Below are 24,049 nucleotides of genomic sequence, written 5' to 3'. Positions count from 1 at the left end.
TTCGGTTATAGAAAGCAAACGGCACGGTTTTAAAGAGGACAAGTGGAGGAGAACAGGTACATAGCAGATACCACCGTTACCTGGCTTTGCCTTCATCTGTAATAAAGAGCCTATTCCCACCAGGAAATTAAAAATCATCACGAGATATCCCTGCTTTTGGGTCTTCAATGAGAAGCAAGAGACTTGCCTCTATAAACCTCCATCTCATTTATTTGCAGGGAGGGGTGGGGAAATCACGGCCAAGTTGCTAAACATACTAGCCTAGCAACTGCCATGTAGAGCCATGGTTACTCAAACAACCGGATGAAGGAAGCCAATAGCTCTTTTATGTTAGGGTTGGATTAATATGGATAGTAGCAGACATGGATGACAAAAATTAATGCGCTGAGCTATAGCCACCACCTAGCTGGCAATTAAAAAATAAAACCCCCTTCTTCCGAAATAAAAATAGCATACCATCATTTGCACTGAAGCCAAAACAACTCTCGCTTTCACCGAACCATGGCTTAGAGGAATTTTATAAAGGAAAACATATCATCAAGCTACTAAAAATATCAGGGAATTCACCGGAGCAGGTCATTAAATGCCTTTTAAAAAAGGTATGCAACTCGTTCCCAGTGGCCCGTTTTACTCAAATAAGCCACAGAAAAATTGTATAAAAAGATTTATTGAAATTCATCAATGACAAACAGACATAAAACTCAAAGTTTGGCTCTTCTGGGAAAAAAAACTGTTGCAAATGTATTTATACAGATGAAATATTGACTAGGAAATACAAGTCACTTCTAAAGCTATTTTAAAGAGGGATATGAAAGTAAAACTGTACATTCACTAGGTATTTTCAGTCATTTTACTGACTTCCACTAGGTAAGAAAATACAATTTTGTATTAGTATTTCGTGCTTGAGTGTATGAAAAGAAATCTCCTACACTACATGCTGTAACTGTCTCCTGTATTCAGGTTTGTAAAAATTTTCAAAGTATAGAGCACAAGTGGAAGTAGTTTCTCATCACTTAAAATTGACTAGGTGTTATATATTACAGACCAAAATAGTACACACCTTATTTAAAAGGGTTGAAACATTTTTTTTATTACAATTGTCAAATTCATTTCACTAGTAACTCAGGAATTAGGAACACTTTTTTTTTTTTTATATATATTTATATATATATTTAAATGCCTGCCATTTTCAGTGTACTGGCTATACCCTAGCCAAGAAAACCCAAAACAAACAAAAAAGAAAAAAAAAAAAAGTTAAAAAAAGAAGAACAACACAACACACAGAGCGGGGATTGCAAAGTCACCCCACAACCCAGATCCAAAAGAACACCCAACGAAAGGGAGGGAAATAAAAACCCAACACGTTTGGTCACTATTTACAAACAGCAATAGAAAAGGTACCTACAAAAGCAGGGAAAGCATGGGCTGAAAATGGCAGTCATTCACGAACAGGCAACAAAGAAATCACTTTATCAATATGCCATTCTCACACCTGTTGCTGTGGCCAGGATGCTTTCGTTAGGACTGGTAGCATCCGAAAAAATAAAAATTAAAAAAAAAAAATGCTCACCAGAGGTTTCGTGACCAGCGGAGGTGGAATATCCCAGCGACCACAAAAAGGGTTTTTGCTGTTCCCGAATGGACGATACAATTTCTGGAGCTCGTCCGCGGATTTTAAGAGATTTAAAGATGTCGAACTCTCCACTCCGATAATAAGAAACAAATTACCACTTGGTTTATACTTACTATTGCGTTTACAGGAACTAAAAAGGGGCAAAAAGGGGGGGAAAAATTAAAAATGAAGGAGGAGGAGGAGGAGTGGCAGTAAAAATAGTATTTTATTCCCTCACCCACCCAATACGCTTTTCCCTCTCATTCCCACAGCAACGTTACAATCAGAAAAAAATAAGTCTGGGGGGAAAAAATACAGGGTAAAAACAGTCAAATCACAATAGGAAATTTTCAAAATAGGTTATTCGGTTTAGTCGTCTTCATCCCCCTCGTCTTCAGCTTCTCGTTTTCTCTTTTGTCCCCTTTCTTCATCTGCAAAATAAACACGGCATGAGTTAGACGTGCGCCATGCCAGGCTATTGCAGCAGGACTTCTACCAAGTCATTCACGCCGGCTTAGCAGCACCACAGCAGATACTCGGACGTGGCTCTGCCGCGGCCACATTACATTACTACTTTTGCCCCGGATTAAGTACTGGATTATTGACATACCAACTTCTTCTTCATCTTCATCATCGTCTACTTCACCATCGTTATAGCCTTCTTCATCTTCCTGCATACGCGTTGATAGAAAGGAGAAGAAAAAGAACCAATTACTCTTGATTATCCCTCTTGGGTTGATAATATTCAACACCCGGCATCTTACAACAGGGCAAAGCCTTGCAATGCTGTCTTTCAGCATGCGTGTAGGATCCTCTTAACATTTTCGTGAGTGAACTTGCCTGATCTTCCCACAACGAGGTCAAATGGCTGGATTCTGGACTCCGCGTCAGAACAAGAATCAAGGGTTGACATACCGGCCTGTTTCCTCTAAACTTTTACCCTGTCCCAAAACTAAAAGCGCTGCCTTCTGCCCCCCGCGCTCCCATAAGTGGTTATAAAGTGGTTATAAAAAAGGAGAAAAAAATCCACTGGTTTGGAAGTTTTGAGAAAACTTTCCCCAACTTCAGTGAACAAAACTAAGCTAAGTTCAGTTTTAAGCATCCCACAATCGCCCGAAGAACGCGTCTGAGGCAGAACCGCGCCGCGGCCGTCACTACGTTAACAGCGGGAGGGAAAACGCGGCTGCAGGAAGTGGGAGGAGAAGACAGTGACGTCGGTCGCAGGCTGGGCTGTACTCGTCAAACCCGTGCAACCTCAGGGAAGTTCAGCTCGGGGAACAGCCTTTGACATGCAAAAAAAAAAAGCGCAGGGGTATTTTTATAAATAACCCCGCTGACACTTGCGCACGGCGACCCTGGAAACAACCACCCTGCTTTTCAGCGAGCCCTCCAGGCTCACGCCTAACTCTGCGTCGGGGTGCAAATGTTTGGGATTCGGCTCGCTTTCAGGTGCTGGCTTTGAGGCCCCGGCTCCCCCGCGCCGTCCGGCAGGCTCGGACTCCAGCCGCCAGCCGGCGCGCGCGAGGAGCGGTTAGCCGCAGAGGCGCTGCCACCGAGCCGCTGGAAGTCAGGCTGGGTTTCAACGTGGACCCAACGACTTCATATTGGTGGTCACTAGATGGCAGCTGGTTCTCAGACAACAGCTCTTCCCTGCCAATCCCCCCGCCCTCGTTCGGGGCCGTTTCTTAGACAGATGGGAGGCGGGCGCCGAAGCACAAAGGCCGGCGCGAGTAACGTTTCTAGCCCGGACAACGCAGGTGTTTCACCGTCGCGCTGACGGCCTTACCTCCTCCTCCCCGCTCACGTCCTCCTCCTCTCCTTCCTCCTCCTCCTCGTCTTCCTCCTCGTCTTCTACTACCTGAGCGTCTTCATCATACTCCTCTTCTGCACGGGCGAACAAGCGGAGCAACCTCAGATTTCCGCGCAGATTGACCCTGAAATTCTGGGAGCTTCGCTCTGAAACACCGCAGGCCAAATCTTCACCCGCCCGCTCCTTCCCCCTTGCGTGACAGACTAAACGCTGCCCGGGTGCACCGAGAAAGCAGGATCTAGCTCCACGCATCTTTCCGCTTCGAAGGCAGGAGCTTGCGTGGCTCCTGGCATAAATCAGAGCAGTCCTAGGGCTGCTCTAACGTACAAAATCCTCCCTACTGCTGCCGATGGGCTTCTCAAGGTGGGCCAAGTCCCCCAGTCGCCTCCTACACACGCTGGTGGGGGTTGCAGCGTAGGGTGGAGGTGCGTGCTGCCCCTGCAATGGGAAAGCTCGTCCCCTTTAAGGCTGCTACTGAAACAGAAAGCAGCCTCTCTCCAGCTTGCATTAGGCATCGTTTTTTATCTGGGCGCAGGCAGCCAGCCCCCGGGAATGTCCCCTAGGCGGTAGGATCAGGCGCCGGGAACACACGGACGCAGGCCCGAGCGCTTGCCCTCCACGCTGCGCCGACGAGACCTTGTCCCCGCTGACCCCGTGCGCCGCTCCACGGCTGCGCGAGCCAGGCACTGCCGCAGCGCTCGCCCCTTCCGCCGCGCTCGGCGCTCGAGGAGAAAGTGCAAGTGCGGCTATTTTGGGCGCCGGGCTGCTCGGCGGTGGTGCACGAGGCTGGCAAATTCCTCGAACCCGGCCCGAGTCACGCAGCCGGGGAAGCCGACCTGGGGCAAAGCAAAAGGCGGCCCCCCTGCTCTAGCCCAGCCGTCGCTCAGGTTGTCATCAGAGGCCATCTAGCACAGCGCTTTCCTAGCCACCCGTGCCGGCGCCTGTGCCGGGCTCCTTACCTCCTCGCCTGCTTTTGTCTGTTCTCAGCCTTCTCCTCCCTCCCTCGCCCGGGGTCTATTACCCACTCAAGTGATAATTATCCTGCGCTCGCCTCGTCTCTCTGCCGGGGCCGGAGGCAGCGGTGGGAGTGGGGGTGCCTAATCAGGAAGGTCTTGGAAGACGACACGCCGCTTCTTTCAGTCTCGTCTTTCTTCTCCGCTCCCCCTCCCGTGTCCTCCCCCTCGGTCCTGCCCTCCCCAGGCGCACACGGCTCATTCCCGCACGGGGCCGGCCTGCCTGGAGACAAGGGACCGCGTCTGCTGCCTGGGCGCTCAGATGATTGCCTCTTCCTCGGTCCCTACAGAGAGGCTCAAGGTCCTTCTCCCTCCACGTAGGGTTGGGAGGAAGCAGCCGATAAAACCCTGCTCTTGCCCGCTAGGCTGTCTCGCCTGCTTTTGGAGACCGAAGAACCAAGCAGCCCAACTGCACTCAACAGGGCCCTCTACGTACCGTCCTCATCCTCTTCCTCGTCGTCTAGCCCCTCCACGTAACCCTCTGCATCCGAGTCCGGGGCTTCTTTGTCATCCCGGTCGTAGCCGTCGAGGTATGTGAGCTGCGGGAGGAGCTTGAATACGTTTTCTCTGTAGTCGTTCAAGTTGGTTACCTCACAATTGAAAAGGTCTAAACTCTTCAGGTTTTCTAACTTTTTCTGGAAGCGAAAGAAGTCTCCGTCAAAGGCCTGGTCGCGAGTACGTTTTTAAAGCCAGAGACAGCCACACACACCCACGTAACTCCCCACGGCAAAAAAGCGGCCTGGCGATCAGGATCTTACACACAAAAAGCTGAAGCGAGGGAGAGGGCAAAGTGACTGGGCCAGGGTCACACGAGAAGCCAACGGCAGAGTCACGGATCACACCCAGCCTGGCCACCCCGGGACAGACCACAGTACAGAAGCCACCACTGCATGGGCCTTAAAAGCTACCACTTGAAGTGGAAGGGAATCAGTCTTTTCTAGAGGCAGAGGGGATTCCCCACGTTGGAGGATATATAAAAGTGCGTCTCATCTTTAAAGAGAGTTAGGAGCGAGCCTACAATAGCTAAGGGGTCAGGGTCTGCCAGATATACACACTTCCGAGCTGGGAAGAGGTGCCAAATCCATGAAGCAAGAGGCCTAAGTAAAGAAGGGCTGGAGAACCCAATACGAGGCGGTAGCTGTCGCGCCTCCCGATCCGGGGAATACACCCGGCATCCCACGGGCTGGGCTGGGGCAGGGGAGACTGGACGCCTGTTGTTAAGACACTTGCTATCTGGTCCTATTCCAGCACGGCCCAGCGGTTTCACACTAGGGGCCGTGCAGAGATGTTTGCTAGATAGACAACCAGGGCCGAGGGAGAAGGTCACAGCAACAGATGTTTTTTTGGAAGAGGTTCTTCATTTCTTTTAAGCTGACAATCTACGCAAGGGCACTTCAGCCGCCACTCAAGAAGTATTTGACAGCTGCCTTTGTACTGGAGGAAGGTTGTGGCAGGGGGGAGAAATGACGGTGACCTGGGGTGCAATGCTAAGTGCTCTCATGGGTTACAGACCAATTGCTATGGGGAGCCTGATCCGTTCTTTGGCTGCAAGATACAGCACGGCACAGTGGGAAAACGTGCCTGACCCACTGCGGCTGCTCTCAGCCGCCACCGGTGTCCAGTGTCTGGAGGCAAGAGCACAGTGATATAACCACGGCCTTTCCCGCACATGGCTTTTCTTTAAGATGAGTAATCAGTGTGCTAAACAGCCTGACGCACCACGGGGTGGAGCTGCTGATGTCAGTCGCTGCACGCGGGGTGGAGCCACCACCTCAATGCAAGCCATTTAGCTCCCATCACAACAACCTCGCTGCATCGGGCCTGCACTGCGATGACAAACCTCCTCCCGTGTCCCTGCCCAGCCCCAGGCACCGCTCCAACTCAGTCCAGGGGCACACGCGGGCTCGCCTCCTCGCCAAAAGCTGCCTGCTAGAGGGAGGCACTCGCACACTCAGCCTCTGGCACACTTTCCTTCCACGTGTCGGTGGCGGGGAAAGGCTTGCATCCTATTCGGGCATCAATTTGCACCAGACAGAGAGCGGGACGTTGCACCCGGGACTGCAGACATCACCGCCCGGCTCTCGGCTGGGAACAGGCTCGCTGGCTTGAGAGGGACTCCCCACCCCCCAACATTAGACACGCAACAAGCAAGCGGAGGGTTTCAGAGCCCCCTCGAGCGCCGCGTCCACTCACCAGAGGTTCTATTGTACTGAGATCTTTTATTTTGTTGCCGCTTAGGTTTAGATGTGTGAGGTTCGGACACTTTTCTGCCAATACTTCCAGCCCTCCTGAGATTCTGTTATCGCTTAGTTCGAGCTGCGAGGCAGACAAGCACGCGAGAGAGAGATTTTAGAACAAGCTTTTACCACGCAGCAATGCCACCCGCTCCACGAAATCCTCGTGCAAAGCTCTGTTTTGCGCCTGGGGCGCTCAGAGCAGAGGAGAAGCACGACGTCTTCACTTACCTTCTTAAGTTTGTTTAACTTTGGTAAGTTTGCAACTGAGGTTAGGCCTACGTTGATTGTACTTAAGAACTCCAGCTCTTCAAACTCATCCGTGAGGCCTTCAATTTTGCCTTCGTTTGACCTACAGTTGTCCAGGACAAGTTCTTTAACCTGGAGGAGGGGGGGAAGGAAAGAAAGGGGAAAAAAAAAAAAAACCAACATGTTTTGAATTGTCCTTTTTATCCTACAACCAGAGGTATGAGTATTCATTCAAATAAATTCATTTACAAGCCAAGCACAAGGAAACCGAAGCTATGGGACTGAATAAAGCAGTCTGCCGGTCTCCTCCGATAAGCTGCATTTGCCCCAGATAATGGTTATTTCCAGCATGTCGCCCCGGCTTGCTAACAATGCCAGTTTAGCATCTCAGGGTAGAGTCTAGCTACGTTTCACAAGCACCGCTATTACGAGAGGACAAATGACACAAAGCCCAACACAGGGGATAGCTGGCATTCAATAAATGCCTCGGACAGTTCGAAAGCATCAATCCTCATTTATCTAATTCTGTTGTTAGGAGCCATTTCCACCTCTCCAAGCGAGGGCTACCGGCATGTTAATACTGCGCAGGGACACGAGCACTTGAGAACATCTCTGACAACTTCAGGCCCATGAACACAATACAGACCCAGCTAGGAAAACAACAAAAAATCCTCCCCCCACACCCCTACCGCCCTCTCATTTTCTGCAAAAATCCTGATTTATTATAACAAGCTCTTCAGAGGGGGACACGTTAGTTTTCAACCTATATTCTTGAGACATGAAGGCAAAACGAGCTACGTGGAGCTCCAATTTAGGGAGAAGCCGGCGTTCTCTGGTACAGGCAGCCTTAAACCCAGGAGGTGCTTTTTGGTAACCTCTAGCCCCTCAGCATTCAGTGTCTAAAACAAGATCTTCCCCAGAGACAGGGAAAGGCAGCTCCAGGTGCTCTGACGTGGAAAAGTGTATTGGATACAGCCTGGTGCTCCTCTGTGCTCACACACGTGGGCTTGTACCCTGTCCCTTTGCTTTCTTACACAGACACACACACACTTGCCACAGACATCCGCGCTGCATGACAAGGACAGAGGAACACGCACGATTTCCCCTCCCTGGGACCGCTGCAATAATGTTCGTAGCCAATACAGCAAAAAGGTAGCACTCCTATTGCACACGTGAGCCCATAACACAAGTGGCCGCGCGCGCGCTGCTCGCTCAGAGTCAGTGTTTTTGGCAGGTGCCAGTTTCGAACGACGCCTCCCCCCGTTTCCCTGGCCCTGTACCACCCCAAAGCCTTGCTGCAGCAACAGAAGGAGCAGCCGGTCCATTTTTAAACAGGAGTGCTGATTCACTCTGACAAAAAACTCAAGAACAAAGCTGGGAAAAAGGTTAGCAGCGTGGACTTCCCCAAGGCCGCCAGACTTCGAGATGCTTCTCCATCGTGGATTGGGATTGAATCTAGTTAGGGATCCACAGGACGTTCCCATGCGCTGGCTGCAAAAAGGGATCCGCAGACAGGGAGCCGCAGAGACACCAGCACCCGGACGGCTGCATTACAGAGACTGAGTCATGGGCTACAGCACGCTACTGAAGGTAAAACAGTAAAATGGCTGGAGGCAGGGCAGGCCAGCTGCCTGGTGCAATACAGCCGGCCACAGAAGTCTTGATTTTCTTGCCTTTTTTTTTTTTTCCTTTTTGCAAAAGACACAGCAGAAGGGGAAGTTTGCAAGAATTAAGAAACCAGACACTTTTCTTTGCATGCTCGAGGCAGTTAATATGCAAATACAGTTGTTTAAAAAAAAAAAAGAAGGCAACCAAACGGTTATTGCAGTAATCCCACAGTACAAGGAGGAAACCAACGTGATGGTCAGGCAACCAATGAACTGCACTTGATTTCTTACTCTGCTTTGTGTAACCGCGGCATAAAGTCTGCGTGCGAAAGGTCAGGGCAGGATGAAGCGTGTGGGAGGCAAGGAGGAGGGAGAAACGTTCGGAGAAGGAGGGGAGGGAAATTCAGTTTTCAGGCCTCTCTGCCATGTTGTGGCTGCTGTTGAGTGGCGATAGGTACGTGAGCCTGTGCAAAGTGCCCCGACGTACTGCAAAGAAGCCCATAAGCCAAGTTTTGTGGGGGAGTCCTGCATAAAAGCTGTTTCACTTGAAAACAAAACCAACCCCGCAGCCCCAAACCCTCTTTTGCAGTCAGAAAGACAAACAATTAGGGAACAGGAGAGAACAGCCCAGTGTGGGGATCTTCTGGCCATTGCATGCCACATTATCAGAGAGCCTGGTTAGGGCACGGATGAGACAGGTGCTGGGTTTAAAAAAGGCCGGAGTCCGATGCAGAGGCACGACGGGAGCTTTGTCCCCCAGGCAGGCGTGGAGGACTCTGCCAGCACAGAGGGATTAGCGCCGGTCAAGAAGAGAGGAGGACCGAGTCTTGTCCTCCAGCGCGCACAGCCCTCACCCACACCACCTTTGGAAGAAGAAAAGAAAATTCAGCCAAAGGATCCAAGGCGAACACAAGTCGAGCGGGTCCTTGCAGCCTTCCTAGAAGTTTTGAACAGACACTTTTAGGACAGGAAGTGAAGAGGGCAAGCAAAGGAAGATGCCACGGGCTTATCCATCTTTCCTGTAACAGCGAGGACGTCCGGAGAAGCCCCGGATCCAGTCCTGGGGGAGGTCTCCCAGCTTCAGGGCCCAGCCGCACAGGATGTGGCTGGGGTGAGAGCGGCCTCCCAACTGCCCCCAGCCCCACCCAGGAGGCAAATGGTGCCCAAGTCCCGAGTCAGGGAAAAGAACAAAGGAAGAAGCAGTCTTTGTTCACCTTCCAGCTGCAAGACAGGCACGGAGAGCGAACCTCGGGGGTGGGAGCAGGGAAGAGCAGACCGGATGCAGCAGGGACGGAGCCAGAGACCCCCGCCTGCAGCCAGGGTCCCGCCGGCCCGCTCTGGTCGGGCAGACCCTGCCGCCCAGCTCTCCAGCCCCTGCCCCAAGACTCGAACGCATTCACTTGGAAAAGCCCCCAGTCACCCAAACCGGGCTCCAGCACGCGTGCGTGGCAGAAAGCCTTGGGGGGGGAGAAGAACAGGAACCTGCAGGCGGCTGTTTCAGAAGCACGATCCTCCCAACAGACGCCGGCGGGCTCGGAGCAGCTGCGCTGGGGTTGTGGCCCCTGCCTTTGCGAGGAGGCAGAACAGCTCAAATAGTTTGGAAGTTAAAGGAGCCACGGCCGTGTTTGCCGAGCCCTGCCCGAAGGCTGCGCGAGCCCGGGACCCGCCGGGTTTCGTTTGGGCAGCGCAGGCCCGGCGTCGTGTTGCAGCCCTGCAACGTCTGCCGGCTCCTTGCGACCCGGGAAGCTGATCCTCTGCCCACTTCCTCCCTCGCTCTGCGTCCTTCAGCTCGCTCCTCCATCTCCTTCCACTGCCCTTGCTTGCTGCTTACTTCCCCTTCTGCTGCTTTTTCCTTGAGGACTTGCTGCGTCTTTGGTTAGCTGCAGCACCCCCCACCCCGCAGCGGATATGGTTTAATGGAGATGTTCCCTCCCGGGCTGCGAGGAGCGACGTGCTCGTGTAGCACGCCACACCGATCAAACGCTACGTAACCAACGGCCGAAGTTTCCAACCGAGACGACAGCTGCAATGTGGGTCAGAGTCCTCTTTCCTCTCTGCATCCACACCTGCATCTCCCTCCGAGGCCAAGAGGATGACCCTCGGCCCCCAGCACCAAAGAATTCATAGCAAACGCAAATGCGTGCAGGGTACATTAGCTGAAGAAAGCGCTGCAGAAGAGTAAATCAGACTTCGACAGAAGCTACCGTTCTCATCTCGTCCCTCTAAACAAGCCACGTTTCTATCATAGAGGAGCATACGGTTGTCTGGACACAAGGCATCCTCTACAAGGATCTCCCCGACCGTGCAGTCGTCGCGGCCTGAGCTGTAGCTCCCCAACTATCCGTCAGACCGAACCACAAGAGTAGGGCTGAGGCCTTTGTTTTAATACCGCTCCCTCCATGGTCCGGCCCACCGGAGCAGAGCAGGCAGGGCGCTCCTGATGGAAGGCGAGCCAGCCTGCCGGCCAGCTCTGCCACACCGCGCGCCGTCGGGCTGCAGGCCGGCTCAGGAACGTCCTTTCTATAGCAAATAGCGACAGGGCTCAGGGCAGCGCCCACGCTGGTCACTGCGCCCCTTCACAACGCAGCCTGTCCTCGCGAGCCTCTGCCCGGGACTTACCAAACGTGACAAGTGGGCCCTGAATCAGAGCTAGCCAGGCCCGCCCGGAAGTCGCTCGGGGCCAATATTCAGTCCCACTAAAAGAGCCTGCAGTTGTCAAGAGGCACGGCATTCGGCTCCAGAGACGATTATTACTCAGCTGCAGCAACGAAGGGTGAGACCGAAGCTGCGAAAATCATCTCAGCCCTTCGCTGTTTTGTCTACCGAGTCACACTAGAGCTAAAACCTGCTTCTGATGGGCATGGGTTGCAACACAACCCACCCTGCATAGGAGTTGGCACGAAAGAGATGCCAGTAAAAAAAAACCAACAACAACAAAATCACGGGAACCTTTCAAGGCCTCGGGCATGGTGCAACGTTGGAGAAAAGGCAGCACACACCACCAGCTCAGCAAGCACGCATGGTAGTGCGCTACCTGCTCGGTCACCACCCTCTGCATCCTTTAAAGCGGGTAGGTGCTGGCAACTGTACCCTCCACCAGTAATGCCACATTTAGGGGTCTCTGTCCTGAAGAGGGATTGCTGTACGCGAGCTAATTCAGGCTGCCAGCGGGGTCAGACCCAGCCTGCTGAGAAGGGACCTGCAGGACTAAGCCGAGTGGAGCTGCTAACATGCAGTATTTATTGCGTGCAGGATTTGGGACGCGCTGGCTGGGCCTTCAGCATCCAACATACCGTGGCATATGGCGGTGGGGGGAGGCGGGGGGGAAACGGGACACCAAGAGCTGCATGGCTGCAGCCGTCTACGCCTTGCGTCGAGGCGCGCAGCTCCAGACCTGCAGCTGGCGCGCCGCATCGCCCTCCTCGTGTTTGCAGGGACAGCTCTGGGGGCTCCATTTTCCCCTTCTTCCACCCAGCAAGCTGCCATCTGCCGCAGCAGGTGCTTCCCGGTTGCAGATATGCCGTGCGGTTTGCAAGCATCAGTCCTCGCCTGCGCGTTGCCTTCCTTAATGACAAATGGGTCGCCGGTCCCTCCTCGGAGCACGCACCTTGGCACCGCCGCTTCTTCCCGTGGCAGCACTATGCCTGGAAATTGGAGCAGTTCGACTCTTCCAGACCATGACCTCATACTGCTGCTAATCTGCTGCGAGCTGCGTGTATCCTGCATCTCTCCAGCCCTCCAATTGCATCACGCTTTACATTACTCCGCGCCTGATACCCTGGGGCTCCATCTGTTTCCTCGTATGGGGACTGCATTAAGCCATGTTCACCAAGGATGCTTATGTAGCATCCTTAAATATAGCCGGTGTGCGCACTTATCGGGCTGAGCGTGCACCATACACCACGGGGCGTTGCAAGCCACTTCTCTTGCCTGTTCGCAGCAGAGTTTACCAGGATTTCCCCCCTTGCCCACTTCTCCGTACGAGGTGCCGGGTCAGCTGGCATCTTTGGGAGTGAGCATTGTAACGCATACCCATGCAGTAACAGGCATCCGGGTTTTCCAAGGCATTTATGGCACTGGGGTTTTCTTAGGTTAAGCCTTCATTTCCATAACACCACAGGCACGCAGGAAAGACAAAGGTCCCTACAGGGGCAGAGCGCAGGCCCGGAGGCAAGAAGGCACTGCAAGTCACTAAGTCGCAGATCACAAGCCCCAGAAGAGAGAGGCCTTCACGAGCGCGATGAAGGGCACAGCGAAAACTGCAGCTCAGGGACTCGACAACAAGTTTACTAGTTCGACTACCACCTGCTGTCAGAGGCAGGAAAATGGGGCGATCGGCTTTGTTTGCAGATGTTTTAAGGCTTACCCTCGAGGCAGGAACGCCAGCTCTTCCGCCTGCCCCTCTGCCCTTGCAGCGGGCGAGGGCAGGATGTTCGCTCCACGCCCCGCAGCTCCCTGCCCGCGCCCACCCCACTGGGATGAGCCATGGAGCCCTCCGTGCCCTTGCCTCGGACTACAAGCCCATTTCTCTTCACAGGGGAAGGAAGAGGGAGTCTGCTGTGCTAGACGAGAACAGGCTCCACCCTGCTTTGTTCTTCCAGGGCACCCAACCCTGCTCTATTCCCCCCCAAACCCAGGGGCACTGCCACGCTTCAGGGCTTACTCCCGACTAAGCTCCGTGCCACCGAGGGGGGCCAGAAGGTGACTTCTGCATCCAAATGATCACCACGTCCTGCCCTGGGTTCGACATCAGCAGTCCCCAGGCTCGAATCGGCCTCTCTGCTCATTCCCCATCGCTGCCACACACCAGCATCGCCCAGCTGGCGCAAACACAAACCCGTTACCTTTGGACATATTTTCTCGAGCAGAGCCTGGTGCTCTGCAGGCTGAGCGACAGCCTGGGATGGGATGGGATGGGATGGGAAGGGTGGGTGGATTCGGAACAACCTTGCGAAGCTGCCGTGCCATTAGGTGGCCTGTCCTCCGCAGTCAAATGGAGACTCGGGAGCTTTGCACGCTCCCTCCCCGCAAGGCTGTCTCTCCCCCCTGATGTTACTTTGGCCACCCCCTAGCAGGAGGGGATAATGCCTAACAGACACGCTATTCGGGAACACGGCTGGGCCACGAGCTGCCCGAGCACGCGAGAGGATTTAACCTGCTGCCCTGGAGCTGCAGCTTGCGAGGCTCTGCGTGGCACCGTGTACGCCGGCCTCCGCGCTTCCTGCTCGAAGCTCGCCACCAAAACGCAACCCGGGGCGTTTCAAACGGCCGGGAAGAGGCAGAGGTTGCTCTGCTTTCCGTACAAGCCGAACCCCAAACCTGGGGGCAGAGAGCTACGCTGGATCCCGGTAGGAGAGCCATGTCAGGACCGCTCTGTCCGCCAGGACGTGCCTCCTCGGGCCTGTTCTGCCCTTTGAGGTTTGCCAGAGCAGAGCAAGCTCCACCCGTGCCCCCTCCCGCTCCTAGCTTTCTGCCTGCATGTAGGGCAGAAGGGGGGAGGAACAGGTGGCATCGCACCGACTGTGCTGGCTTGATGCCACCAGGGATTCCCCTGCAACAGGGTAATCCTCAGCTGCTCCTTCTGGGCGGCTCTAAATCTCCAAGGGGGGGGACCTCGCTGGGGCAACAGGTTCCTTAAAAACAATTCTTGGCGTCCCCAGATTTTTCCACTCTAAAGTCGTTCCTACGTCGGCTGGGTTCTGGTTGCAAACAACTCTAGTCCAATGTTTAAAGCCTGGAATGAAGTAAGTGGGGGTCTGTCCTCCCCGCTTCTGCAAAGACAGCTCGGGCGCCCTGATCCCAAGCTGCAGCACATCAGGGAAGACCAGTTCTCTTCCCAACCGAGATCTGATTATTAGGGCTGGAGACGCCCATTGCAAGACCATCCTCCAGGCCTCTAGGATTAAATACATAGGTTTTGCCATTTATGTGGAAGTAAATATATTAGAGTGTTTTAAGAAGTTTAGCTGACCAGAGCTTGCCTTGAGTCCTAAATGAGTCTGCCTTCTGGGAGGGGAAACCCCCAAACCCCTCCTAGCCAGAAACAGGAACGAGATCTCTAGCAGCCAGACTGCCGAACAACTGCGTTAGCAGAGGCAGCAAGAAAAGAGACTGCTGGGGAGACGCTGCAACGGCCCCAAGCGCATGCTTCGCCCATTTGGTCACCGTACAGGAATACAGAGCATCCCGCCGACAACTTCCCTGTGGCCAGGGTTTACATGTAGTCTCAGAGGCCCTGAAAACCAAGTTGCAATAAGTTCCCCTCTTTTTTTCCCCCCACATCCCAATGAGGCAGAAGTCACAAGTCCTTGAGACCTGGCTCTAAAAACCTGTTCTTCTCATGCAGTGCAACTGAGGAAAGCTAAATGAAGTGTGGCTACAAAGCGTGCTGGAAATAAAAGGCAGCCCACCCACCTTTTCAGCTACTGCAACTGCTCAGGGCTGATCCACTAAAGCGGGATTCTTAGTTCTGGTACAAAGGGCTGTAAAATATTCCTGCTGGGGTTTAACCGAATGAGGCAGACCCATCCAGCTTGACCACTCAGGCTCTTACACACATCTCTTTCCTTGAGAAGCTCCCTGAACCACATCCTTATTGCCAAACGATTAGGACCAATGCATTTTTCCTAAGGGGCCTGCTAACTCCGGTATCACGCTAGCACAATTCTGCACTTGCTTCTACTCTTGCTGGAACTGCAAGTACTTGTCTATGGGCGCAGGCGTCTTTTTTGCAGTTTCAGATTTGCGTCACGACACAACAACGTGCACGTTACAGGCAGCATACTGCTTCCTCGTATTAGCATTAGATCAACGACAATGAAAAGCTGAAACCTGCCCAAACTTTAGTTCTGAGCAGTTCTTCGCGCTTTCTCCAGTCTAACATTTTGCCCTCGATTCACAGTGAGAGTGGGGGAAAGGCCCCTGGCAGGTAAACTGAAGGGGAAGAATAGCAAACACAGGATTTACACTTGAGCTGTTCCTGCACTTAAGTAGCCCCAAAGAGCCAACAAAAGAGGGACAGATCTCCCTGTGGATTTTATGCTCCCCCACCCCATCTTTTGTCTCAAGATGCCTCAGCCTTTTGCAAAATAAAGACTCAGATTCTCTATTGTACCCAGCTGTGCTGGTGCAGGTTTAGAAAGGTAGCGAAGCAAGAGGGCTTTAAGCTACATTTATATTCTTCTGATACCAAGGACGTCACTGCAGCATGGCTACACAATGCACGGTGCAGCAGCTGGAGAACCGCTCTGTGGTCTCCTGGCTCACCACAGCCAGGTGCAGGGGTGAACTAGCAATATCCCCCACACCTTGGCCATACACCAGGGCCCAGTAGGGAGCACAGAGCAGGATCTATGATTACATCAACCGTTTTCTACCAACGGGCTCTTATACACAAGGTGTAACATAATACTGCCCCATCTGCTTAAACTGCATTTAAAAGAGCTTTGTGCTGCTCCGACCCAATATCCATCTATTCACCTGCTTGCACAATGCAGCGTTCGGTGCTCTCCCGAAACCCAGAAGCTGATGCATCCGTCTCGGTTCTAATAGGTGCGATACCGTCTTTGATGGCAACTTGTGGGAAGTTGTAACGAGGTGATGAAATGGGTAAGTGGCAGCAAGCTTAGGGCACAGCCAGGGCTGCTGCAGTTGCTCTCTAGTGGGTCCCACTGGGGAAAGCTCCTAAACAAAAGAAACCACGGCATGTCTCCCCATACGGCGCCCACGCGCCAGGAGAGGCAACATGCTCGCTCACGTCTTTCATTCAAGGGCACGTGGCCTTGGTTTCGGTCTTCTGATGCTAGATGCATGCAGCACACGAGCCTTAGAAGACACCATTTCTTTTGAGGGGGCCCATCCCCAACTGCGTGTCTGAACCTCTCCCCTGGCAAACAAGATATCCAATGCCATTTCTTTTGCTTTCAGATTGACTTCTACCGCCTCCTCTTTTTAGGCTCAAATGTACAGGGCTGTTGAGTGATCTTAGGGAAAGAGATCACTTTGCTTCTGCAGCTTCACCCGAAGGATCCCCACTGCCTGTGTAAAGAAAGCGCTTTCCCTTCTCTCCCAGTGCAAATGGAAACCAGGCATTATTAAATAAACCCCAGCCGCCCGTGGCAAACCCATGTTCCAACACCCTGGGTGCTGCACACCCCCCGCTAGAAAAAAGGACAAAACAAAAACCACTTACTTCATTCCAGGCTTTAAACATTGGACTAGAGTTGTTTGCAACATGGAGCATACGCCACATATTGCCTTCAGCATTACAGCCATGCCACAAACTTGAGGTAGCACGAAACGTATTTCATGCCCTTATATATCAAAGCAATGTTTCCTACAGAAATAGTCACTAGCAGTAAAAACAATACCTCGTCTAAAATGCAGTTGGTGCTGCCTTCACTGGGCCTACCGGGAAAGGCTGTTTCCCTTTTAATAGCTGCGGGAGGATGGGAGGGAGTGCCCCATGGACTCGCGTGACTGACACACGCATGCACAAATAGGGAGTTAGCCTCGTTAGATGGATTAGGCTGCAAGGAACCAATCCTGCACCTTGATGAGATTCCCGGGGGCTGCTCCCGTAGCTGCGGGCGTCAGAAGCAAGGCCAAAGAGAACGTAAAACAAAGAAGAAACGCAACCTATCTGAAAGGATGCAGGAAGTTAGATGAATCTGCAGCCACGAGAAAAATCCCGTGGGAGGGAAGCACGGTGAGGTCAGCAAGGAAGGCAAAGCTAAGACTCTACCAGGGATTTTTGGCTGAACTAGTACAGGGGAAGGAGGAGGCGGATGAAGAAATGGATTGAGAAATATAGTGCGGTTACAGCAAGTAGCCGAGCCGCAACCAGCACGGCATTCAACTGCGGCACCTGCTGAACAGACAGCAACTGCTGACTGCTCCTGTACAGCAGCGGTACCTGGCTGCGGGCAGATGTGGCTTCCTTTTGCCCCGCGTCTATCCAGCAAACTATCGAGAGCCGTCACGGTCTGCGCGCTCTCCAGACCAGCAGCAAACCTCCCGGCATTAGTGGAGCTGGCACATTCTGCCTCTCTCTCCCAGCATCCCGCGACACGACGTTTCAGGAGGCGCCGGTTGGCGGCCTGGCAACCACGACTGCTGAGCGGAGGTCCCTGCTCATCCCCAAAGCTTTCCTTGAATGCATTGGGAAGTGTTTGAGGCCCTCAAAACATAAGCGGGTACATTTGTATGGGCCTAATTCTTGCCTTTCCCAGACCTCCCCGGCTCTGCTATACGAGTTCTTACCCACCCAAAGGAAGCAAAGCACGAAAATACAGGCCTGGTCTAGACAGTTCAAGCCCTTCAAAACACCTTTACAGTAGGACTTATTTGTAGGTAACATGGTCCTTAGAAGTCCAGGCTCAATTAATAGGAAAAGAAGCATGCAGTTTAGGCCCTGAAGTCTTGCATTTCAAAGGTCCACATGGTTAACCTCAAAATACTACCAGATCTCAGTGCATAATTAAGGCAGCATAACAGAGGGCAGATTCTGCTTGCTATCTTTCCTGACTTTCCGTAGACATCTGGCTGTAAAGTGGGCTATCAGATTCAAACTTAAGCCAATTACATCACCCAGGGCCTCAAAAGTCTGCATGAGGAAGTAGGTTTTCAACATGCCTAATTCCAGCTGCTAGACAAAAAGGACAAGAACCCTTGTTATTTTTTCATGAGACATACTGCAGTTCCTGATACCATTATGCAGCCATGTGTTATCTAAAGCTCAGTTATTTTTGTTCTGATTCCTGATAAAAAAAAAAAAAAAAAAAGGTGAGAACCATTTTTCAAAATGCTGTTTTCTTGTTTTTGCACGTGTAACTGAATCATCCGACAGCTTGCATAAACGCGATTGTGTTTGAGATACCGATGGTCAAAAGGGAATTTTGAACAGTTGAAGGTGAATTGTCAAGATTAAGTCAGAAGAAAAGCCATTATCTGATGGATTTTCTAGCAACATTATCAAGGGATGAGGCAGCTAGGCAGTAAGTTTAGTCTCATATGAACACAGATCCCTTCCCATGCATGCAACATGGTCAAAAACAAAAAACAAAACAAAACAAAAAAAGGTTGGCGCTGTGGGGTAGGGTCAACTTTGTCAAAACAATGTTATTGGGAGAGCTCACTACTGGTCCCACATGCCAATGGCACATCTACTCTACGCTATGATATATGGACTCTATTTCCGACATCAGCAATTGCAAGATGAATTCGTACATTGCGCTAAGACACCTTTTTGGAGGCCCACCAAGACAAGCACTGATGCACAGTGATCACATAATATACAGTAGTAGGACCACAGCAGAAATCGCAGCAGTTTACAAACAGAAAGGCTACCACCAGATGCACAAAGAGTGAAACAATTCTGCTTCAAGATCCACAGTCTCAAACGAGCATGCTGAATCAAGTTTGGACATGCTGAACACATGCCAGGCATGATCACATTGTGTATCTGCACTACTTTGGCAGTTTCCGAACCTCAGACTATCTTCCTTTTGTATTCTGAAGTTGGTCAGCAAAGGAAAAGTACAATGTAAGAAGCAACACCAAGCTGGAAAGCCGCCCGGGGTTTTTGTTAGGATGCAGGCCTAAAAGGGACACCGAGTTACACCATTTACTATTGTTGCAAGTAGCTCTTGCAACCAAGGGGGTGGGGAAAGAAGTCTGTGTTTCACCTTCTGCATTTGACAGCACTTTGCCTGCTCCTTTTCACTGTTGTCCCTTTTTGTTTGTGCAGGTTTCCACACAACATGCGAGGAGGACAGGCATTTTATAGACGATAACCTGACAAATAAGGGGCATATGAAATACTGGAGTTACTCTACACCTTTGCATGTGAAAGACTAAAAGTCACTCTCCATTTCTATTACCAAGGGATTTCAAAGTGACCTCTCTTTTAGGAGAAGCACTACAGCTTTGGACTAAAGGTAATGCCAAGGTGGCTGAATGCCACAAAAAGCTGACATCTTCGCACAATTTCAAAACCTACGGGTGAAATCCATGCCGCATAACTAACAGCAACTTGAATACCGGTATTCATTTGTTTCCCAGCCTTTGTCTTTAGCTACTGAGCCAAGCTGTAGACCATACAAAATAACAGGAGTGCCCCGAAAGTCTGCGTGGCAAGCTGCCGCTTTGGAGCTCAGTAGTGATGGCTTTTTACTAACCTAGGTAAGGTAGACTAATCTGTCCATGTCTGCAGTGGAAAATCAGTACTCAAAACAAAATAAAACAAGGTATGAAGGATGTGGTAAATGAATGTCCTGCTCAGCGTTAAACAGGGTAGATGTAAAAAGGGGGGAAAAAAAGGAGAAAATCCTGCTGGACTGGTAAAGGAAAATCTATAGACACACTGGCTGGATTGCAACTGTGAAACACCTAGAAGAAGGATTTTCAGCCCTGCAAACACAAATGTTTCACCAGCACTAAATACATGTTTAAGAAACGAGGGAAGGAGGGAGGAGAATGTAGTCTGATGAGGAAAACCCCCCATGCAAGTCACTTCCTAGCACATTTGTCTCCTGCACTTCTGTTAGCTAAGGGAAACCTTTGGATGATACAATTTAACCATTCCAGCAACACAGTAGTATTGCAAACAAACAAAAAAGTGTTACTTCTTTTTTAGGCCTATATAACATTCAAGAAAGATGAGGAAATGTGGATACAACATTGTAGCGGATGGTTAAATCCATCTACCTTTGACCTGCAAAGCCTTTATCTTGCAAAGAGCTGACATTAGTGTCTATTAAAAAACAGAACATGATGCAGTATTTTGGCAAATGCTCAGCAGCTTCACATTCAGCTGATTTGGCTTCTGTACTGTGAAAGCCAATTTTCTTACTGGAATACATTTCTTCGGGGGACTTTAAAAACAACACTCAGTAGAACAAAAAAACAAAACCAAAACAAACCAAACCCCAAACCCAAAACAAAGCCCAAAGGTTAAAGAGAAGTGGGAACCATGCACCTGCCAGCTACTTCCTACCCAGACTGCATCATCTTTACCTGAGCAAGGAAGACCTCATAGAAAACTGAATTAATGATGAAGTACAATCCGCCTAAAATGGTGGATAACGGATAAACTTTTAAAAAGTGCAAACCTTACAAGGACCAATAAACTAACCCTAACGGGAGGGGGCATTTTAAAGAGGTCTAATAAAAGATATCACGTCTACTCAGAAGAAGTTTGCCTGCCTAGGCCCCACGCTGTACACGTCCTTCCTCCAGATCGGAAGGCGCACGTGTGCATCCATCATCACCCGAATTCCGCATTACAGAACAGCAATCCTGAACGGCGCTTCCCCCCGTTCACAACCCAGCAGAAGGGCAAAGCAAACGCGCGCGGCGAAACGCTGCGTTTCGGAAGCGCGGCGGTTGCTCTGCGGCGGGGCGAGGGGCGTATTCACTGAATCGGAGACCGAGCAGGTGAAACGAGGCGGCGCTCGCATCTTAAGGACGGAGCGCACCTCGCTCCCGAACAGGTCCGAATGAAAGACGTCCCCGCCAATGCAGTCTTTGAAAACCGGACTCCGCTGCGATCCGAACCGGGAGGAGGAAGTTAACCCAAAAAATGAAAATAAATAAATAAATGGATATTTAAAACAAAAAAAACAAAAAAAAACCCAGCCCCTGCCTCTTAGCCATCCCCTAAAATCTTCCCCTTGCTGAAAGTGGGGTGCAGGAGCCCGTGAGCCTGCAGCCCTGATATTAATCCATTAACAACCCCCCCCCAGAGACCTACCTTCCCGGAGGGCCCTGCCCAGGAAGAAGGCGTCTTCCCCACTCATCGATAAGGCGCTCCCTGCCTCGGGAAGCTGCAGCAGGCATTTTGGATCATCAGCCCCCCCTCCCCCGCCCAGCCCCCCCCCAAAAACCTGCATTATGCAAACGACCTTCTCTGCCCCCCCCCCCCCCGCGCTGTGGGCCTGGACAACAACCCCGCGCCCATCCACCAGCACCGCTGCGCGGCGGGGGGGGCGAGCCGCCCCTCGGAATGTTGCAGCCGCATGGAACGCTGGCGACCGCGACGTTCCATTTCGAGGGACCAACGTTCGATTTAAAGACACAGGCTCCTGCCAGCTGCCGGGGAAAGCAAGCCCCGTGCCACCACCGGCCCAGCCCATTCCGGGGATCGGGACCCCGCTTTTCTGTCTCAAGCATCAAAAAGGATAAAAGAGGGGGGGGGAAGCTTTTTGTCTTCTTGGCTTGTTCCTCCCCCTCCCCCCGCCGCCGCCTCCTCCCCTTCCAACTCCGCGACAACAGTGACAAAATGGCAGACCTGAGCGCTGGCAGTCATGTTGCACGCGCGCTCTGCCTTGCACACGCGTGCACAAGCCGCCCCGCACCCGGGCGCCGCCACAAAGGGCTTCGCCAGCAGGGCAGGGCGGATCGGGAGAAACTTTTGCGCCGGCGAGGATTAACCCCCCCCCCCCCCGCATGCACGCACACCGCCGCTTGCACAGCCCCCCTGTGAGCAGCTCGGGCGCGTTTGCACCGAGGCAGCCCCCCCTCCCCCCTCTCCTTTGCAGCTCGACAGGGGGAAGACCCCCCCCCCCAAAAAAAAAAAAAAAAAGAAAACCAACCCAACAACATGGCGCCTCGTCCTACTTGGGCTGCACCGCGGCCTGCCCAGGCGGGGATGCAAAGTTGGGAGCGGGCGGGGGGGGCGGGGGTTGCATTTCAGCTCCTCGGCTTCGCCCCTTTGTCCCCCGGCGCCCGCAACCGCGAGCCCCGGGCTCGGCCCGGCTCCCCCCGCCCCGCACTTTTTGCAACTTTGAAGCGCAGGTTGCACCGAGCATCCTCCCGCCCAGCTCCCCTCTGCCCTTGGCGCACGAGTGGGGGGGGACACGACCTGAATCCTCCCCGCTTCCCGACTCGCCGGGCTGTTATTTAAGCCATTATGTAATGACCTCTCCTCCCCAAATCAGCCCCATTTGGGACCCTGGAGGCGGGCCCCCAATCGCTGGGGGGTTGCACTCCGCCCCCCCGGAAGGGGTGCACCCCTCCTTGCTCCTGGGGTGCATCGGGCACGAGGCGAGGAAGAGGAGGGGGGTCCTCCCAACTTTGCTCTGCCTCTCTCTTACAACGCAAAAAGCAACAGCAACAAAAAAGCAAGGAGCTGATTAGGATTTTGGGGGGGGGGTCCCCCTCTCCGCATCATTGGTACGCCGCCACTCGGGGACTATTTTCGTCCTGCCAAAGTTTCTTGTCCCCATTTATTCAGCTGAGCCACCCAGCGAAGTCCAACCCTGAGCTCCAAAAAACCACACCGCCTTTTTGTGTGTGTGTGTGTGAGAGAGAGAGAGAGAGTGTGTGAGTGTGCGCGTGTGTGTGTGTGTGTGTGTGCGCACGGAGAGCGCCCGCCCGGCCGAGGGGATTGCGCCGCTTTTCTCTGCCCTCTCGCCCCCCAGGAGCGTGTCTGCTGGGCGCGCAGCTCAGCCCGGCTGCTTTTGTCTTTAAAAAGCCGGGGCGCTCGGGGTCTGGCGAGCATCTGGAGAGAGGCTGGGAGAGAGAAAGGGCGCGTTCATGAGGACTACAAAGTTACAAATATGGCTCCCCAGTCTCTCCTGCCTGATCACTGCAAAGAAATGAAGGCGCACTTTAAACTCCCGGCCCTTCCCAAGTCCCTCCCCGGGCCAGCACCCGCTGCAAACCTTTTGCAAAGCAAAAAAAAAAAAAAAAAAAAAAAGAAAGAAAAAGAAAGAAACACACAAGCCGCCACCAACACACAGCCAGATAAATAAATAAATAAAGCCCAGCCGGAGAGGGGCAGCAACTTGTATTTTCTTGCAGCCCCTCCAAATGCAGCATCGGGCTGCCCCCCCTCCTCCCCTCCCCAGGCGTGCATGCAGGGGTTGCACGCCGGGGGGTGCTGGGAGGGCATGGGGCACCCCTCGTTTTGCAACGTGCCCCCCTCCCACAAAAAAAAGGGGAGAGGGGGGTTTTTCGATTTTTTTTTTTTTGCATGCATGCATGGCTTACATCCGAGGGCGTCCTGTTCCGCAGCTCTAAGTGGATCCTTTTCTTCATGTCCATGTCCGTGGCTGGCCCGGCTCGTCGCGTGCAGTGACACCCAGGCGGACCCCCCCAACGCCAGCGCGGCCAGGGACTGTGAGCGCGCAACCAGCTCCGCTCGGGATCCCCGAGCCCACCACCCCGCGGCGGACACCCTAACTTGATGGCTGCGGGGGCGGGCGCTACCGCGGGGACTCGGAGGCGACGGGCGGCTGCGCCCGCCAATGGGCGCGCCCGAGCCGCCGGCGCCGGCCAATGCGGCGCGCCGAGGGGCGGTGCCGGCCAATGGCGGCAGAGGCGAGGCCGGGCCGGCGCCGGGCGGGCGGGCGCACGACGGGCATTCCGCGGTGCTGGCGGACGGGCACGGAGCCGCCCGCGCCCGCGGGAGCCCCCGCCCCGCCCCCAGCCCCCGCCCCCCGGGGCCGTGCGGACACTCGTGGCGCGCGTGAGGGGGGCGCTCGCGCGGGGGGGGGGGCGAGAGGGGGGTGCCGCCTCGTGCG

General features: G+C 53.1%; 1 protein-coding gene and 1 long non-coding RNA gene across 4 annotated transcripts in view; one reads left to right on the top strand and one right to left on the bottom strand.

Moving 5' to 3' along the window:
* Positions 1-649: 649 nt before the first annotated feature.
* Positions 650-23,706, bottom strand: ANP32A (acidic nuclear phosphoprotein 32 family member A). Of its 3 annotated transcripts, none has more exons than XM_090029247.1 (7): positions 23,517-23,706; positions 6,901-7,050; positions 6,629-6,751; positions 4,872-5,070; positions 3,399-3,568; positions 2,223-2,283; positions 650-2,043 (listed from the first exon to the last, which is right to left on the bottom strand). In XM_090029247.1, the coding sequence occupies exons 1-7, from the start codon at positions 23,568-23,570 to the stop codon at positions 1,982-1,984; spliced, it is 819 nt and encodes a 272-aa protein (XP_089885373.1). In that variant the 5' UTR covers positions 23,571-23,706; the 3' UTR covers positions 650-1,981. The 3 variants fall into 3 exon arrangements, with proteins under 3 accessions (XP_089885373.1, XP_089885375.1, XP_089885374.1); XM_090029249.1 differs by having other exon boundaries at positions 3,399-3,496; XM_090029248.1 differs by lacking the exon at positions 23,517-23,706 and adding an exon at positions 21,814-21,940.
* A 67-nt stretch (positions 23,707-23,773) lies between these two features.
* Positions 23,774-24,049, top strand: part of LOC149852009 (uncharacterized) — a 34,903-nt gene continuing 34,627 nt past the window's right edge. The window contains exon 1 of the long non-coding RNA XR_016439358.1: positions 23,774-23,994. This is a non-coding gene — a long non-coding RNA (uncharacterized LOC149852009). The remainder of the gene's footprint in view (positions 23,995-24,049) is intronic.

This window comes from Crocodylus siamensis, chromosome 15 (genome assembly GCF_052110815.1).
Source record: "Crocodylus siamensis isolate JL-2025a chromosome 15, ASM5211081v1, whole genome shotgun sequence".
Lineage (NCBI taxonomy): Eukaryota > Metazoa > Chordata > Crocodylia > Crocodylidae > Crocodylus > Crocodylus siamensis.
This window is presented reverse-complemented; position numbering and strand designations above follow the sequence as displayed.

Bases quoted from the DNA above. Each gene is read 5' to 3' on its own strand.
- ANP32A (XM_090029247.1), bottom strand. From the start codon at position 23,570: ATGGACATGAAGAAAAGGATCCACTTAGAGCTGCGGAACAGGACGCCC. The intron at 7,051-23,516 runs GTAAGCCATGCA...CCCCTCCTCCAG, and splicing joins GGAACAGGACGCCCTCGGAT to GTTAAAGAACTTGTCCTGGA. The intron at 6,752-6,900 runs GTAAGTGAAGAC...TCTGCCTCGCAG, and splicing joins AGTTAAACAAACTTAAGAAG to CTCGAACTAAGCGATAACAG.